This window comes from Odontesthes bonariensis, chromosome 22, assembly GCF_027942865.1.
Source record: "Odontesthes bonariensis isolate fOdoBon6 chromosome 22, fOdoBon6.hap1, whole genome shotgun sequence".
Lineage (NCBI taxonomy): Eukaryota > Metazoa > Chordata > Actinopteri > Atheriniformes > Atherinopsidae > Odontesthes > Odontesthes bonariensis.
In genome coordinates this window covers 8,153,149-8,169,006 of record NC_134527.1, presented here as the reverse complement: position 1 = coordinate 8,169,006, position 15,858 = coordinate 8,153,149, and the positions used below count along the sequence as shown (strand labels likewise).

The 15,858-nt window shown below is 42.0% G+C and overlaps 2 protein-coding genes across 2 annotated transcripts; one reads left to right on the top strand and one right to left on the bottom strand.

Annotated features, from left to right (window-relative positions):
- Positions 1 to 5,057: 5,057 nt before the first annotated feature.
- On the bottom strand, positions 5,058 to 13,664 carry stbd1 (starch binding domain 1). The gene is made up of 3 exons (XM_075456134.1): positions 13,205 to 13,664; positions 10,350 to 10,690; positions 5,058 to 8,109 (listed from the first exon to the last, which is right to left on the bottom strand). Exons 1-3 carry the CDS (start codon positions 13,476 to 13,478, stop codon positions 5,998 to 6,000), a joined length of 2,727 nt encoding a protein of 908 aa, XP_075312249.1. The 5' UTR covers positions 13,479 to 13,664; the 3' UTR covers positions 5,058 to 5,997.
- A 791-nt stretch (positions 13,665 to 14,455) lies between these two features.
- On the top strand, positions 14,456 to 15,426 carry LOC142373069 (heat shock protein 30-like). Its single transcript, XM_075456135.1, has one exon. It carries the CDS (start codon positions 14,728 to 14,730, stop codon positions 15,340 to 15,342), a length of 615 nt encoding a protein of 204 aa, XP_075312250.1. The 5' UTR covers positions 14,456 to 14,727; the 3' UTR covers positions 15,343 to 15,426.
- Positions 15,427 to 15,858: the final 432 nt, after the last annotated feature.

The window sequence follows — 15,858 nt, the reverse complement described above, 5'->3', positions numbered from 1 at the left end:
TTATTAAATATCTAGAAGCGTAGCTAAAATGCTCCTCCTCCACAATTTTATCTTGATTGATTAACTACAGCATTTTCAGTGTCTGAGATAAAATATTGAGAGAAAACTGTTTAAATGTGCTTGAGCTGCAGCTGCATGTACCATCCTGTCTGATTATGCATCAGTATTTGTTATGTTTCACACAACCCCTGCACAGTTGGCATGCTCATATGCGTTTTTTATGGCAACGTAACAGGTTTTTTTTTCAGAAACTGTGATTGCATGTGGACTTATCTGAATGCATGAGGAGCATTAGCAGAAAAAAAGCAACTGAATGCCATCACTTGTAGGAGATGAAGTCAAATAATGTTGCACACGTAACATGTACTGTATGAAAAATGTTTGTCTTAATAGGTCCAACATAGTCAGACAGCTGTCGCCAAATGATATGGAAAGGAACAAGGAGGGCCAATTAATGAAAGCCATGCACGTCTCACATACGCTCATGTGTGTCATTTTGAGAAAGGATGAAAATTGTTTGTTTGTTGGCATGTCCAGTTTACATTTACTATATCAACAAATATTTTTTTAAATGATCTTAATATTGATCTCTTGCATTTTCATTGTATTTGTTCAATTTATATGTCTGTCCTTAAAGCGTAACTCCACCTGATACTGTGACACTCCTTACTGTACAGGAAGGGGTCAGTGTTGTCTTTCAATTGCTCAAACTAACATGAAGGCACAAAATGTTAGTGTCAAACTAAGGACAGAAAAAAAGACATCTGCGTGTACATGCACCAATCAGCCACAACATTAAGGTCGCTCATTTGATATTTAGTAATTCTCCCTTTCATTCCGGATCAGTCAGTGCATGTGTGTACTGTAGGTTCAGTATGCTATCTTTATGTTTCACAGAACTACATTTTCAGCCACAGTTTCCCATCATATACTTACATATAATGTAACTTAAATAAAAAGTATATACGGATTTCTATGTCCTAGTTTCCAAGTCGTTACTGTTATCCTGTCATTTTACCTACATAAAAGAAAAATCCAACTCAAACTTGTGCTATATTTGCCTGTCATCAGAATGAATTGTATCACCATTACAGATATAGATTGATTGAAACAGGCAGAAAGAATAGTCCTATACACATACTCAATTCATCATGAAACACAGAGCCAGAGTCAGAACCTGTCCAGAAAAATGTCCTTGTAAATATTTCAGAACCAGACCTTATTTGGAAAACCTCAACATAGACCTCTGCTGGGTCATTTTGCATTATGTATGCTGCTAAGAGCAATTTCACTACATTTTTTCTGGTCCTGCATGTCTTCCTTGTGCAATCCTTCTCACCACACGCACTGCACATTTGCAGACCAACTCATAACTGCATTCAGCCCACAGCTGCAGTGTCCTCCGTAACGGCGAGTGATGACCTCACCGGGAGAGGCTGTCCCACTGTGGCACAGATCCAAAAGAGCTTTCATTTTGCTCTCTGCTCCACAAGAACAGGTGGCATATATCACAGCTTGTGGCTTTGCAAAGGCATGCATAATGCATAACCGAGCAATACAGTGAGATGCCATTTAACAGGCAAAAGGGATGGTGTATAAACACAACAAAAAGCCCAGGTTTATTTACTTGTTTGATTAAAAATAAGTGGCTGAAATAAAGGAATATTCCTCAACAATTACAAAAAATTTAAACAAAAGACAGCTTGTTAAATAGCACTTTAGCACCAAAACACTGTTCACTCCGCTTCACTTTAACCCTCACTCAATGCTCCTTCCCTTATGGCCATGCAGCACAGTCAGCATTCTTGACTGTCTCTAGTGAAGGTCACTGCGTGATCCCACAGTATGGAAAAGGAACGAGAACTAGCGTGTAGCATAAATAGCATCCAGTGTGTGCAGACCCTAACGTTGACGGGGCACATTGACAATAATCCTGCCCTTTTTTGTGATGAATAAACTTAAAAGTGTAACTGAAAAAACAGAACTTGGCATGTTTTAATATGTCCTATAACCTGAAATGTGAAGCAAAGAGGAATCAAAGGAGCAGTGATGGAACAGCCAGTTAAATCCTCAATTCCATTAATACACACTCTGACCTTTACAATGGCAGGAACAGGAAGAAATTTGATTTAAAATAGTCCCCTACTCATCACAGAAGAATGGTGGAATAGAAAATAAGAGAGAGGAAGATGAATGGGAGAGAGGGGGAAACTGCAGCTTTATAAATAGATGTGCATTCAAAGATTGTTGCAAAGATACAATGAAGCCCAGAAGAGTTTGAACACCCACACATGCAGGTATTCTCACTGATGGCATCACACAGTCTCTTTAGGTCAAAGTTCAAGCTTTCTGGTCTTACTGGCTGACCTCGGTAAGACGAGAGGGCTGTCTTAGCTTCAAGAGAGTAAGTATTTCACACATGACAGTCCAGCTTCTACTGTGAACGTGTTATTGGCTACCAGGCAACAGTGGGCTTCTCTGAGGGAGCAGCAGTACACTGTCCGATGATACAGAATAACTAAACAGAGGAGGGCTTCTGAGAAATGCTGAGCTCATGATAGAATTTCTGGATTGCGGTTCGCATACATTGTACTCATTTTAAGTCACAAACATGATGGTATTTTTCATGGTTCTTGACGGCTAAATCCTTTTGCTCAGCTCATCTTAATTTGAAACTTTAACTGGATAACTATGACCCCTGACTTAAGCTTTAAGCAGCGATGAGATGTCTGAACATCTAATAGCCCAGACCAATTAAAACATTTTGATGAGGCTTTAGTAAATAACCTGTTTTTTTTTTGGGGGGGGGGGGGGGGGGGGGGGGTTTAGCCTTAACAACCAACAGACAAACAGCAACAGCTGCATACTACAAATGCAAAAAACTGTGCGCTTTGGTCAATAAATCCAACTTTAACTGTTTACCGTCTGCAGCGGCAGACAATGGTTGAATGCTCATTTGACGGGTGTTGATTTCCAATTTTTGTTCCCTTGAGAGAACCTAAATCTGGATAAGAACAGCCTGACGGAGATAAGATTAGGCTGACTCAGTGTAAAGACTTTTGCCTTAACAGAGATCAAGCAAAGGTTTAATGGTGACTAAAGTGTTTAGATGTTTGACAAATGGCCCCTGCGTGCGCAGGTTGGTGAAATGGACAGAGACATACAAAGACGAGCAGATATAAGGGCAGCGGTGTCACCTATAATCCTTGTGTCTAAATAAAGGATTACCCTCAACTTTAGAAAGTGCACTCTCCCATCTGCCACATTAGCAGCAGAGAGGGGGTGGACTGCATTTTCGCTCCACAAAAACCAAATCGTAATTCACTGGACCTGTGCCAAGAAGGTTATGTGGTTCGCTGTATTTGTCTCTTTTTTTTTAAGCAATATCTCCCAAAACACTGCACTCACTTGGAACACAATTTTGCCAGAGGCAGCCCAACATCTAGGAAAATACAGTACCTTACTGTTTTTTTTTGCTCCCGAAACCAAATACATGCAATATTCAATACAAAGGCATTTGTTTTTAATACATGCAGTGTCTACGTACCTTTATTCCTGGCGACTCAGCTGGTATTTATGCCCTGACCTTCACCAACCTGCATTGGCGAGATGTGAATAGTTTCCTTTTGGAGTCAAACAGACATGTCAGCTGCCAACCTGGAAGTGACTAAGTCTCATCTTATAGTGTTTTGTGTACATCAGACCAAGGAAACAACCAGATAGGCATCCATGTAGGTGAGAAGTTGCCATTTCTACCCGTAAAGAGGTAATCTTATCGTCTAAACCCAAACTAGAACGTGCAAAAAGTGTTTTGCTTTAAAGTTGCTAAAATTGACACATACAGTAAACCTCTGTGCCTGGAAGCTCAACATTTTTCTTTAATTAAAATTTTTCAGAGTGTAATTTCAACTGAGCACTTCTAGCACTAATTGTAATTTAAATGTAGCGTTTAATGTAAACTCAGATTTAACTTGATGCTTTCAAACGAACAGCGGAAATCATGCGACTCCTTGCTGAGCTCTGCCCTATTGACCCAATTTCAAATGGGGTCAAATGATTCCCTGAGGCATTGTTTGACTAAGAGATGCACAATATTGATCCAGTATTGGTTCAATAATCAGAGGGAGGCTCCCATAGGTATTCATCACCTTTGATCAAGGAGCCTTTCAAATGGGAAACCACATTTCACAAGCAGTCGACACAAGATACAGTTCAAGAAATTTGCATTTGGTCTTTTTAAAAAGGGTTTTAGTTAATTTGGCTGAAGGCTTCATTTACATTAAATACTGCTTTGTCTCAGTCGTTTTAAGTCCTTTGTGAGTCATCATTGTGCATGACTTACTCCGAATTATTTTGTTTGCTAGGTTGCTAATGAGCAATTAACAGATTAAAGAGAAAGTTTATCCGTTCGGCAATGCTTCTTTTAGCTGGCTTTCAGCTGAAACATCCTTGCCAATCCTTTCAGTTCTCCGAAACAAAGACCATAAGCACAGCAAAACCAAAAATAATTTTTCTACCACCCAAATTGGACAGGAAGAGCCCTTCTTTGCAGCTACGGCAGAGTCACCTTCAGCAGGGAGCCAACAAGCTGGCATGAAAAATACGCCTGCTAATGATGCGCTCGCTGCATGAACCAATTCTGAGCCAGCTGGACTCAAAACGAGGCCACGGTCTTGCCCTTTAGTTTGAACAACAGTATTTAAATATTGGTTCAAAGAGTCTTTCAGAGCTTCACCTCACAAGGCTTTTTCTGTCGGTGTCTGTTGCAACATTTGTTAATTATTTGCAGAGAGCACATCACCGTCACATGTTGGTGCTTGGCTGATATCTGAGAACAGACGAGACTGCAGCTGTGCCTGAAAAGCTTCAAATCAAAATTAACGTTAGATGAAATGTTTTAGTTTGTGCATTCCTTTTGATTGGCTTTCACCAAGAGAACAAACGATAAGGCAGCAAAAACTCTAAATAAATCTAAAAATACGTAATTCCCAACATTCAAATCAGAAGCAGACTCACAGCTTTTTGACTTAAAGATTTTTTTTATTTTAAACCATCTACACTTTAATTACATTCAGTATTAGCATTTTTATTTTTTCCCCACAAGTTATGAGACAGACTATGGGCCACACAAATAAGACAACACACGGTGTAATTCATTAGAGCTGAGACACTAAGTATTGTGGCCGACAAAGACACTTTGCATTGCAACACAAAAGTTTAAAAAGGCACATTTATAGAACAGTGGGGCAGTCTTGCATGCAAAGTCCCATAAGATAGCAGCAGCATCAGTTACAGCAATCACAGTTCAGTGGGAAACGGTACCTGATGTAATGTTAGTTATATACACAATTATTGCTTTAATTATTGCTGTAGTCAGTGAATTATGTGCATTTATGCTCAGACTGGAGTATTCAAGCAGCATATGGACAGTATAATAAAGTTAAACACTTGCATCAAGTCACCTGTTCATAAAGGAGACGAGTTTGCATAATTTTAGATATTTCTGTGGATCATTTCTGTTAGACATCACCGTTACCAGTGTAAATATGGATAAACTTACATTTGAGTTTATGCTTTAAAATATTAAATAAATTAACTGTGAATAGGTACAAAAACGCTAGAACCATTTCAGTGACTAACAAGGTTGTAAGTAAATTAAAAACACACATTTAGCTTTATTTTGACAGAATATCCTATTATTCAGTTTAATTTGTTTTTTGACAAATTGACAGAACTATTTGGACAGTAAACTAATCAATTCAGCACTAAACTTAACTTCTGCTGAAATAATAGCTACAAAACACTGTGATGTAGAACATGTTTCACCCAAAATGGCCCACTTCTAAAACTAAACCCTGATGTGTAGACACCCCAAAAAAAAAAAAATAAAATAAAACTTTTGAGAATCCAAGTAATGAGGAAATTCATTTTTACCTGGTCCAGCACCCAGTTCTAGAGTTTACTGCATCGGACGCCCTTTGTGTTCCTCCTTTATTCTTACAAGGATCCCCACCATTTGTGCACGACCAGATCATCTCCATTGCCTGTATCCAGGAGACGGTTGCCGCACTCCTCCCAGCGGCACACCTCGCCCTTGTCCAGCACCACGAACTTCCACTCCACATGGCACTCTACGGGCAGGCCGACTACGGTGGCCCAGAGCCCGTCCTTGGCCCTTTCTAGTGGTACAAATTCCTTCCAGTTTCCCAGCTCCTGCTGGTTCCCTGTGATAGCCACCTTCTGGTATGGCGAGTTGGTGAAATAGTGCGTACGGAAGGTCACGTTGACATTTTGGGGCATGGGTTGGACGGCCACAACCTTTTTGCCATTTTCTGAGTTTTCATCAACATGGGGAAGAATGTTGGTTTGCTTGACTTCAGTGGAAGGTGGGTCGTCTGCATTTGTACAAGCATCACCTATCGGAATAGAGCTGTGGTGTTCTACATGTGCATTTTGGACTAAAGGTGGAATAGAAAGATTCATCCAGGGAAGGGCTTGATAGTTACCATCTGTGATCCACTCATTATTGTCCATAGTTGCTTCCATGATACTTATTTCTGTCTTGTCCTTTTCGGCCACTTTCTGTTCGTCTGTCGTACTTTCTACAGCCTCAGCTTTTGTGACCATCTCCTTTTTAAGCTCTGTTAAACAGCCATCACTGGTTGGAACATTTATGGCGAACTGGCCCATCTCTCCGGGGTGACCATCCTCGTGGCCAAACATGTCCTTAGTGGCTGTAAACTTATCAGCTCCATCTGTTTGCTCGCAGTGGGGTTGCTCTGAAAGTTGCAATATAGAGCCAACAACTAAACCTGCGGCATCTTCAGTCACAGATAAAGCTTCTTTGTTGAAGAATCTGCTCAGAGCCTCCGTATGTTCCTCAGCTTTTGGGTAATGATCCATTACAGAGAGCGTCACGTCGCATTTGTCAGGGTCCTGCAAATCAGGGCTTACAGTCATGCTTGAAATCCCGCTTTCTTCCCCAACACCAGAAGATGACCAAGTCGGCTCACATTGGTCAAATGAAAGCAGCTGAAAGTGAACTGATGGTTTTATACTCTCAGCTGTGTCAGGGGCAGGGCCAGAGTCAGCCTCAGGTAGATCTTCAGTACTTGGCATTGTGTCACTTTTTTGGTCTTGGAAAGAGGAGAACACATCAGCAGGAGGCAATGCTGTAGCCATCACAGGGGCAGTAAAACTAGTCTCCTCACAAACTGCTGCATCAGGGGATTGGGAGGATGTTGACACAAGATGATTCAAACCCTCAGCAAGCATAAGAATTGCGTCGGCTTCATTACTCTGGGTTTCTGTAAGATCTAGCGCCTCAGGAGCAGGGCTATCAGGACCCAAATCTGTGACCATTTCATTTCTTAATTCATTTTCTGGTTGGAGATGATCTGAAAAGCCAGATAAATCCAGACTGCCTGAGATTTGAGCTTTTGCATTTGATGTTGGAGCACACAGACCCTCAACATCAATCTGGTCAGGCTTAAGAGACTTGCTAAAACAGGGCACCATGCTTGAAGTGTCATGTGCTTCACTACAGTCAGACAGCAATCTCCCTTTCTCAGTACCATCCTCTTGATCGCTTGTTGGGCCATTTTCCTGTTTCTCAGATCTCAGTTGTGGCACGTTGCCATCCTGAGCGGAAGCAGTCAGCTCTTCTGTCACATCCTCCGTTTGGTCCTGCTTTGAAGTTTGCTCAAACGATAACTCAATCTTCTCATGTTGGGGGAAAATCATTTGCTCATCGACACACCCACCTTGCTCCTCAGTTTTCATTTCCTTTTCTGAAGGGAGCCAATTATGGCCATCTTGATCAGAAAAAACAGTATGATCTGGATGGAGATTCTCTGCTTTAACCTCTGCATCTTTGCTAGATATTAGTAAATCTGTCTGAATGATGGGCTCTTCCATGCAGGACTCATTGCCACCCATTGCTGGGACGGTTTCATCATCTTGTCCATCTTTGTTTAGGGTTACTTCAGGTGTTTCGTCTGGGAAATCTGGGCTGTTTGAAACGCAATCAGGATCTTCCTCCCGACTAGGTTTTTGACCCAAGACATCCTCATCTGTGGTCACATTTTCTTCTTCCTCTGAATTTGAGACCTAGACACAAAAACAAAGTTACTCCTCCTATCCAACTTCTCAGGTTTCTGCTGTATTGCACATTAGTCTTTTTAAGCCAGCAGCGACCTTATTAAAAGAGCAGAGCCGGAGAGGGATACTTGAAACTTAAATCTGTCAGTAATAACTTTCAGTTGGAAACATTGACACGTTTTGAGTGACAGCATTTAGTGTACAGCACTTCTGCATTAGTTCACATCTGACACCAGATGACCATCACCTGTTGTACAGTGTACGCTTGTCACTTAGTGCCCATCCTTAATGAAGAGTTAAAGGATAAGACCGGTTTTTTGACATTGGGCCCTTGATTTCACATTATAACATGATGTTCTACTCACCCCTGCTTGTTGTTGAACATTTGGAGCTGTTCCGAAGATATTCGCGAGGCGTCTGGCTGCTCTCTTGAGATATTCGGCCATGAAACGGTTTCCTATGGGCAAGCTCATACAGGCACAAACTATGCTGTTTATAATTTATTAATTACTCTACACTAGAACTGATAACGTGGAGGTGCGTCGCTTACTTAAAAAAATCCGGGTTATTGTAATTTTGATTTTTTTGTCGTAAAGTGGGTGTTACTGACGTCATCGTCGTGCTACTGCCACAGGCAGCCCACAGACCTGCTGCCTATTTATTCATTCGGCTAAAATTCAAAATTAGTAACCCGGATTTTTTTAAGTAAGCGACGCACCTCCACGTTACCAGTGCTGGTGTAGAGTAATTAATAAATTATAAACAGCATAGTTTGTACCTGTATAAGCTTGCCCATAGGAAACCGTTTGATGGCCGAATATCTCAAGAGAGCAGCCAGACGCCTCGCGAATATCTTCGGAACAGCTCCAAATGACCAACAACAAGCAGGGGTGAGTAGAACATCATGTTATAATGTGAAATCAAGGGCCCAATGTCAAAAAACCGGTCTTATCCTTTAAGGATTAAAAGAATGTAAACAGTGAGATATAAAACATGCAATTGTACTAGGCTTTAAACATCTCCTTCATAGAGTTTGCAATTCAGGAGGGAAGTCTATAGAGACCGACCTACTTTGAGCCTCAAGTGTAGAAAATAGAAGTCTGAATTTCTCCAACAGCTCCATTTCTAAACTTTGGGGAAACCACTGGTGGGTTTCCATCCAAAGTACCAGCAACTTCTTTCAAATAAACTGAATATTTCCCTCAGACCATCAGCATTCCCACCACAATGTAAAGATCCACAAATAAGGTGGTGGGAATGCAAAGGACAAAAGTGCCCCTGGAAAAGATGAGCAGTTGTAGCAGGGGTACTGAAACGCCACAAGTGTGAGAGTAATGAGCAACACATTTTACAAGCCACTACGGAGACAAGACTGACTGAACATCTGATTTGTCCCGTACTCACAGCATTTCATTTCAGAGAGGTAGTGGTTCAACCCAAATGTTTGTGACCTTGGACCATGTACGACTCCTTGAATAGACTTTCCGGGGAGGTGGAATTTCTGCTGTACCGAGAACGTGGTCCCAAACGTGGGACTGGGTCAAAAGCCCTATTCGGACGGAACTAGTTCAATGGGGGGGACCTGGGGTAAAGTAATAATAACCGGGAAATCCAGTCCCGTCCGAACGCGCCATGTCAGTAAAGATAGCGGAGTATGTCGGTAAACTTTGCCGAGAATTCTAACTCCTGTGAAACGGTCCGGAGTATCTACCATAGGTAATACTAATCCCGTGCGAATGCGACCTTCGGTAATAAGTACGGAATATGTCGTCACATCCTTTTAAAGAGAGAAACAATTAGGTGTGTCTGTTTGCAAACATGGAGGTTCTGGATGAAGCGCTGCTTGCAAGCACGCATGGTCGGCGCCATGTCTGTTTACAAATGGGGTTTACGGAAGTGAAATGAAGACGTGCATAGCATCCAGGATGTGACGGTTGTGCGTAACCAACAACTCCTCCCATGTTAGATGAATATTACAGGGATTTTTTTGTCCCGTCCGAATTGGTCATTTCTTCTCCCTGGCGTCGTCTGGTTAACTAACATTACCATACGTCCCCCCATTGAACTAGTCCCGTCCGAATAGGGCTTTAAAAAGGTTCCCGTTCGGCTGGAAATGCAGCTCATTACCAACTTCCCAGTAAAGGGATATCGACTGACAACCAAAGTTGAGGCAGAAACATTTATAGCCAAACAACTTTGCGCTAAAATATTTCAGCCATTAACCTGCCACGATGACTTTAATAGCTCACCTTCTCTTCATGGCTTTCACGAGTCACCGGAAGCTTCAAGCAGACATCCTGGTCCTCCTTGGCCTCCTCCACCATGTCACCCGTTACATCCTGCCGGCAAACCTCACTCTTCACATTTACGTCCACAATGCCAGAGTCTCCTGGCGGGTCCTCATTATCCTCCTGTGCACGCACATTGTAAGTGCCTTGCACAAATGAAGCGTGGTCCTCATCTAGTTTAGAGTCACTTTTAGGAGGACTAGAAGGGTGTTTTTTCTTAGCAGCTCGCCGATTCCTGACTTTGCGATTACTCTGAGTTACATCAGCATCCGTTTCAGTATTTGGCAGACCTTCACTCACATCTGTAACAGGTAAAAAAAAAAAATAAATAAAAAATAACGTTTTATTAAATCAATTCTCATTTCACAACATTGGGTTTATTTAAAAAAAAAAAAAAAAAGCACTTTATATAAAGACTGCTGTTTTGTTTGTTTTTAAATATGCAGTCACCAGTTGAATAATTTTGCTGGTAACTGTATGTAGAATTTGAAGACTCCCCCCAAAAAAGATACTGAAGCTGATTGAGACATGAATGGACAGAGGTTACTGGAACCATTACAGTTCAGCTGATTCAGGGATTTTTTAAGTCTCGTGCATTTAAGGGCTCCTAAACCCCCAAGCAAAACTCAACTCAGGAAATGACACTTTGAAATATCAGCACATACATCAACTCATCTGTAATCAATTAAAACTGAGATAATGTTTAACAAAATGAAAAGTTGCAATTTTTTTTTAAAAAACAGTAATGACTGTCAAGTCTGCACAAGAGTCCAGAGACTGAGCTGACTCTTTATTTGTATTTCTTAAGTCATACAATCTAGCACTCCTTTCAAAACTGCTTCTCAAAGGGAAATTTTGAACTTTTCCAGATATGACGGCTGCATCAAAGGCAGTTCATCTGTCGAAATATTTCAATGTCTATTGTTGACATCACACCGTGCAAAACAAGGTCATCCAAAAAGGGACGTTTAAGTTTCATTGCCATATATGAGAAATATATAGTTAATGCACACAGCAGCGGTTACATTGCAGCATCCAGAGTGGGCGCGTCGGTAATAAACTGCTCCGTGTTTGTTGAGAAAATGCTACAAAAATGATCCATTTCACTGGGTCGCCGTTGATTGCTCATGTCCCATTTAATCTGCCCCTGATTGCCAAAGCTGGTGCCATGAGCCGAGCGATTTACCAAGAAAGAGGTCTTCTGGCAAGTTACCAGACAACTGTTAGGAGTGATACAATGTCGTGTCTCCATTGAAAATACCATCAGAAAAAAGTAGGTTGGAATTTGTTCCAAACATCCGAGCCCTTTACAATCAAGAAGGTAATTTACTTGATGCAAGAAACTTGGAATACAACGCAAAAAGAAATGCTGTGTAGAATTGAGCCAGTTTAAGAGACTTTAAAAACTATACGGGGAGAATTTACTCAGAACAGCTTAAATTTACCCAAACAAATCAAAGTGTGACGGCAGTCATTAGTCAGATTCTAATGGTTTGTTTTTATGTGACCAACTTTCCTTTTCATCATTTAAAAAAAAAAAAAAAAATATATATATATATATATATATATATCGCTCCCCGATATACAAATCGAGTTTGATGTTCAACTTTTATTTCCCAATACAATAAAACCCAGATTTGAGTCAATGTTTAAAGTTTTAGGCCTATTTAAATTAAAAAAAAAACTTAAAGTGTTTTAAGAAAAAAGGGAAGACTTGGTTTTGGATTCATGATCAATTTAACCCCAGCTGGTGCAACTTTCTAGCCTGGGTGCCAGCCGAACTTAGCCCCGCCCATAAACGTTTTGGTCGGGAAGTTCGGTCTGGCTCTGCTCAGTTGGGAAATCATTATGCCCGACCAAGAATCGGTCGACCCAATCAGATTGCCAGGGCGGGCTTTATACGATGATGGACAGATGATCAACAGGGACATTATCGACTACATCACTAAAGAGCTGAACATGGCTGCCGCTGGAGAGCTAGGGTGTGTAGATTCTGCCATCGAGTCTGTTCTACAGGATCTCCACATTGCATTCATTTTGAAAGACGAACAGAGGAACGCGATAAAGGCTTTTATCGATAGAAAAGATGTTTTTGCCGTCCTTCCTACAACAAGTGTGTGTTGCTTAATCTACGTCACATACTACGTTGCTCTGATTGGTTGTAGGTCTATCCAATTGAGCGAAGAGGCATTTTTTCTCCTGGTGCGGTTGAAACACGCCCCATACCCAAATCTCTATTGAGCGGTATCAGACTCACATTCTGACTAGAATCGTGAGTATGACGTAGTCAGGCTAGCAACTTTCCTCATTTGCTTCCTTTTAACCACGTTGAGTCACAGGGAGACCTTATTTACCCTGGTCATAACTGACTTTTAATAGTTTAAATTACCTGGGTTTAATTAGACACAAATAGAGCCCTACTTACTCATCTTTCTTTTAAGAGAGCAAATATTAATCTGTGGAATAACCTGATAAGCATAGAGACAACCTTTAAAAAAAATACACGTCTATGAAATGTCCTTTGGAATGCTTTTCCCTTTCAGTAGAGTTCAGCTGTAACTTGTTCAGGTGGATTGAGAAATTTGCCTCCAGTCCTGTTAAACTCTAACATCACATGTTGAGGGGACACAGATTCCCACTCGGTCCTTAAAGCTCTGTCGAACCGACAAGACGATCGTGTTTCGACAACATGATCTCGGAGCCTATACAGAGCATGCTCCGCACGTTATAGCTTTAAAGCACCAAAGGAACGAGATGCACCCCTCACAGAGTAAGAACCCCCCGAAAAGAGCCGCGGATGCCAGCAGGGATCGTACCTGTTGCCTCCTCTCGTCTGCGGGATTCCTCCGGCCGCGCCGGCGTCTCATCGCTCTGCGCTCCGGGGCTCCTGCCGTCACTGTCGGCGGCTCCGGCCGCGGCCTTCCTCCGCTTCTCCCGCACGTTTCGGTAGATGATGAAACCCGCCAGCACCGACACCACCGCCATCACGGCCACCGCCACGGCGGGACCGTGCCGCCCGATCATGCAGAAGAGCGAGGCCAGGTCCACGCGTTTCTCCATAGCCACGGAGCTGCTGCTTTTCAGCTGCATTACAGCCTGTCTCGACGATGAGAACTCCTGATATTGTCTGGCTATGTGTGTCAATGTCTGTTTGTATGTATGTGTGTGAGCGAGAACCCTGTAAGCAACCACCGAGGCGAAGGACTCCGCTATCTACCCCAGACGCGCGTGTGTGTGCTGACTCCTAATTGCGGCTAAAGAGCTGAGTGGCTGCAGGTGTGATCGGCTCATTGGCTCGCTGAAGCGCAGGGGGGCGCTGATTTCATTCAGAAAAAAAAGGGGGACGGAGCTCGTGTTTGGAAGCCCTCCACCATTCGGTGTTAATAATGAATGTGTATCTGCAGAGTTTGAGCTGCGGTTCACGTTCATCGCACGATGAATGGGCGAGGCTATTTTCGATGGAACTATGTATCGATTGAAGCTGACGAAAGGATATTCGCAAAGTTTTTTGATGAATATCGTCAGCTAAATATAGCCTGGAAAAAAAAAAAAAAAAAAAGGTCAGGCCAAGAATATGGCATAGCGGGGCATTACTGACATATTCAAGACCAATCAGATTGGTCAAACTTACAAGAAGTTAAACATTAAATGACTTAGACATTACTTTTGGTCAAACAGATGTGGTATTTCAGTTCATTACCCGAATGACATCATTTTAAAGTTATGGCATGACTGCTGTGAAACAGCTCCACCCAGTGGAAATCTGTGGTAACGACCAGAAACTTCCTGAAGACTCTGGAACTCCTCCAGTTTTTTTTGTGACCAGACTGTGTATCATTGATTCATTTTATATTCTAACTATGTGTAATATTTGTGTTGAAGTGCAGATGTTTGTTTGTGTATATATATACATATATATATATTAACTTTAGATTATGTTTTAGAAACAGAAATCCTTACAGCTGTTTAAGCACAAATGAAGAATTAAAATCGATCACGATAAACTAGACAGGTTATTTGATCAGAAAGAAATTTAAACATGTTGATGCGCTAATAATGTAGAATTTAACTTTGTTGGTTAACGTTAGCATAGGATTACTACAAACTTCCTGACCCAACAGGAATGATGGAGTGATGTCATGACTGCTGTGAAACAGCTCCACCCAGTGGAAGTCTGTGGTAACGACCAGAAACTTCCTGAAGACTCTGGAACTCCTCCAGTTAGAGTATAAAGCTGGGACAGTCCCACTGCTGAGACAGAAAGCAACACAGAAGAGAACAGACACCTGAACAGAGTTTGATCTCACAACAAGAGGACTCAGCACTAAACACCCTGAAGATGCTGTGCTCTCGTGGACTCCAGTCTGACCTCGGTCCATTCATGGACTTCTACTGGCCTGTACGCAGTCTGTGGCCAGAGGTCAGACCTCTGATCTACCAGCAGGATCTCCTGCAGAGAAACCTACAGGAGCTGCGCAGCAGGCTGGAGCTGATGGACACATTTCAACGACAGATCCCAGAGGAGACGGAGCCTTTCCAGAGCAGCGTGGCCCTGCAAGCAGTCTCCTACCAGCTGGACAAAGAGGGAGAAAACTTTGGCCTGACCCTGGACACTCAAGGCTTTTCCCCAGAGGAGCTGTCTGTCAGGCAGGTGGGCAGGAAGCTGAGAGTCAGTGGGAAGACAGAGAAGAAGCAGGAGGACGGGAAAGGCTCCTACTCTTACAGACTCCAGGAGTTCAGACAGGAGTTTGATCTGCCCGAAGGGCTGAACCCTGAAGCCGTCACCTGCTACCTGTCTCCAGACGGAAAGCTCCACATCCATGCAGCCAAAGCTCCATGTGTGGAAGAGGCTGAGAGAGAGCTGACTATCAAGAGGAGCTCGGAGGAGGAAACACAGCAGAGTGTGTGTTCACAGGCAGAAGACAGCAGACCAGAGACGCACAACAGAGCATAGAACAACCTGAAAAAATTTTTTTTTTACATTGTAAAAATTAACAGATGTACAACTGAACTTCATTAATAAAAGTACTACTTCTCATTTCACTTGTCTTCGGTGCCTTCACCTCTGCTATATTTTGACGTTTCATTTTCCACAAATAAGTGCCGCATAATCTAAAGAGATAATGGAATGTAAAAGGAAAGATAACACACACACCAAATTCCTGATTTATACAAAATCATTTCATTCAGACATGTCTAAAATGGGTCACAAGCGAGAAGTTAAATTCAACAAATTACACACAAAACATCTCACAAATATTGTTTCAACGTACATATCAGCAAATATTTTCTAAAACTATCCAATAGCAATAACATGCAAGCAATAATGGACGTTTTTTTTATTTTGTTTTAATCACAAGTAACCCACAGGTAAAAAAAAACGATGTTAAATTAGTCAAAAATTCTGTCAGCCAATAGAGAACTTCTATGATGTGAACTGACTACGGCAAATGATGTGGTTCTGTGGAGC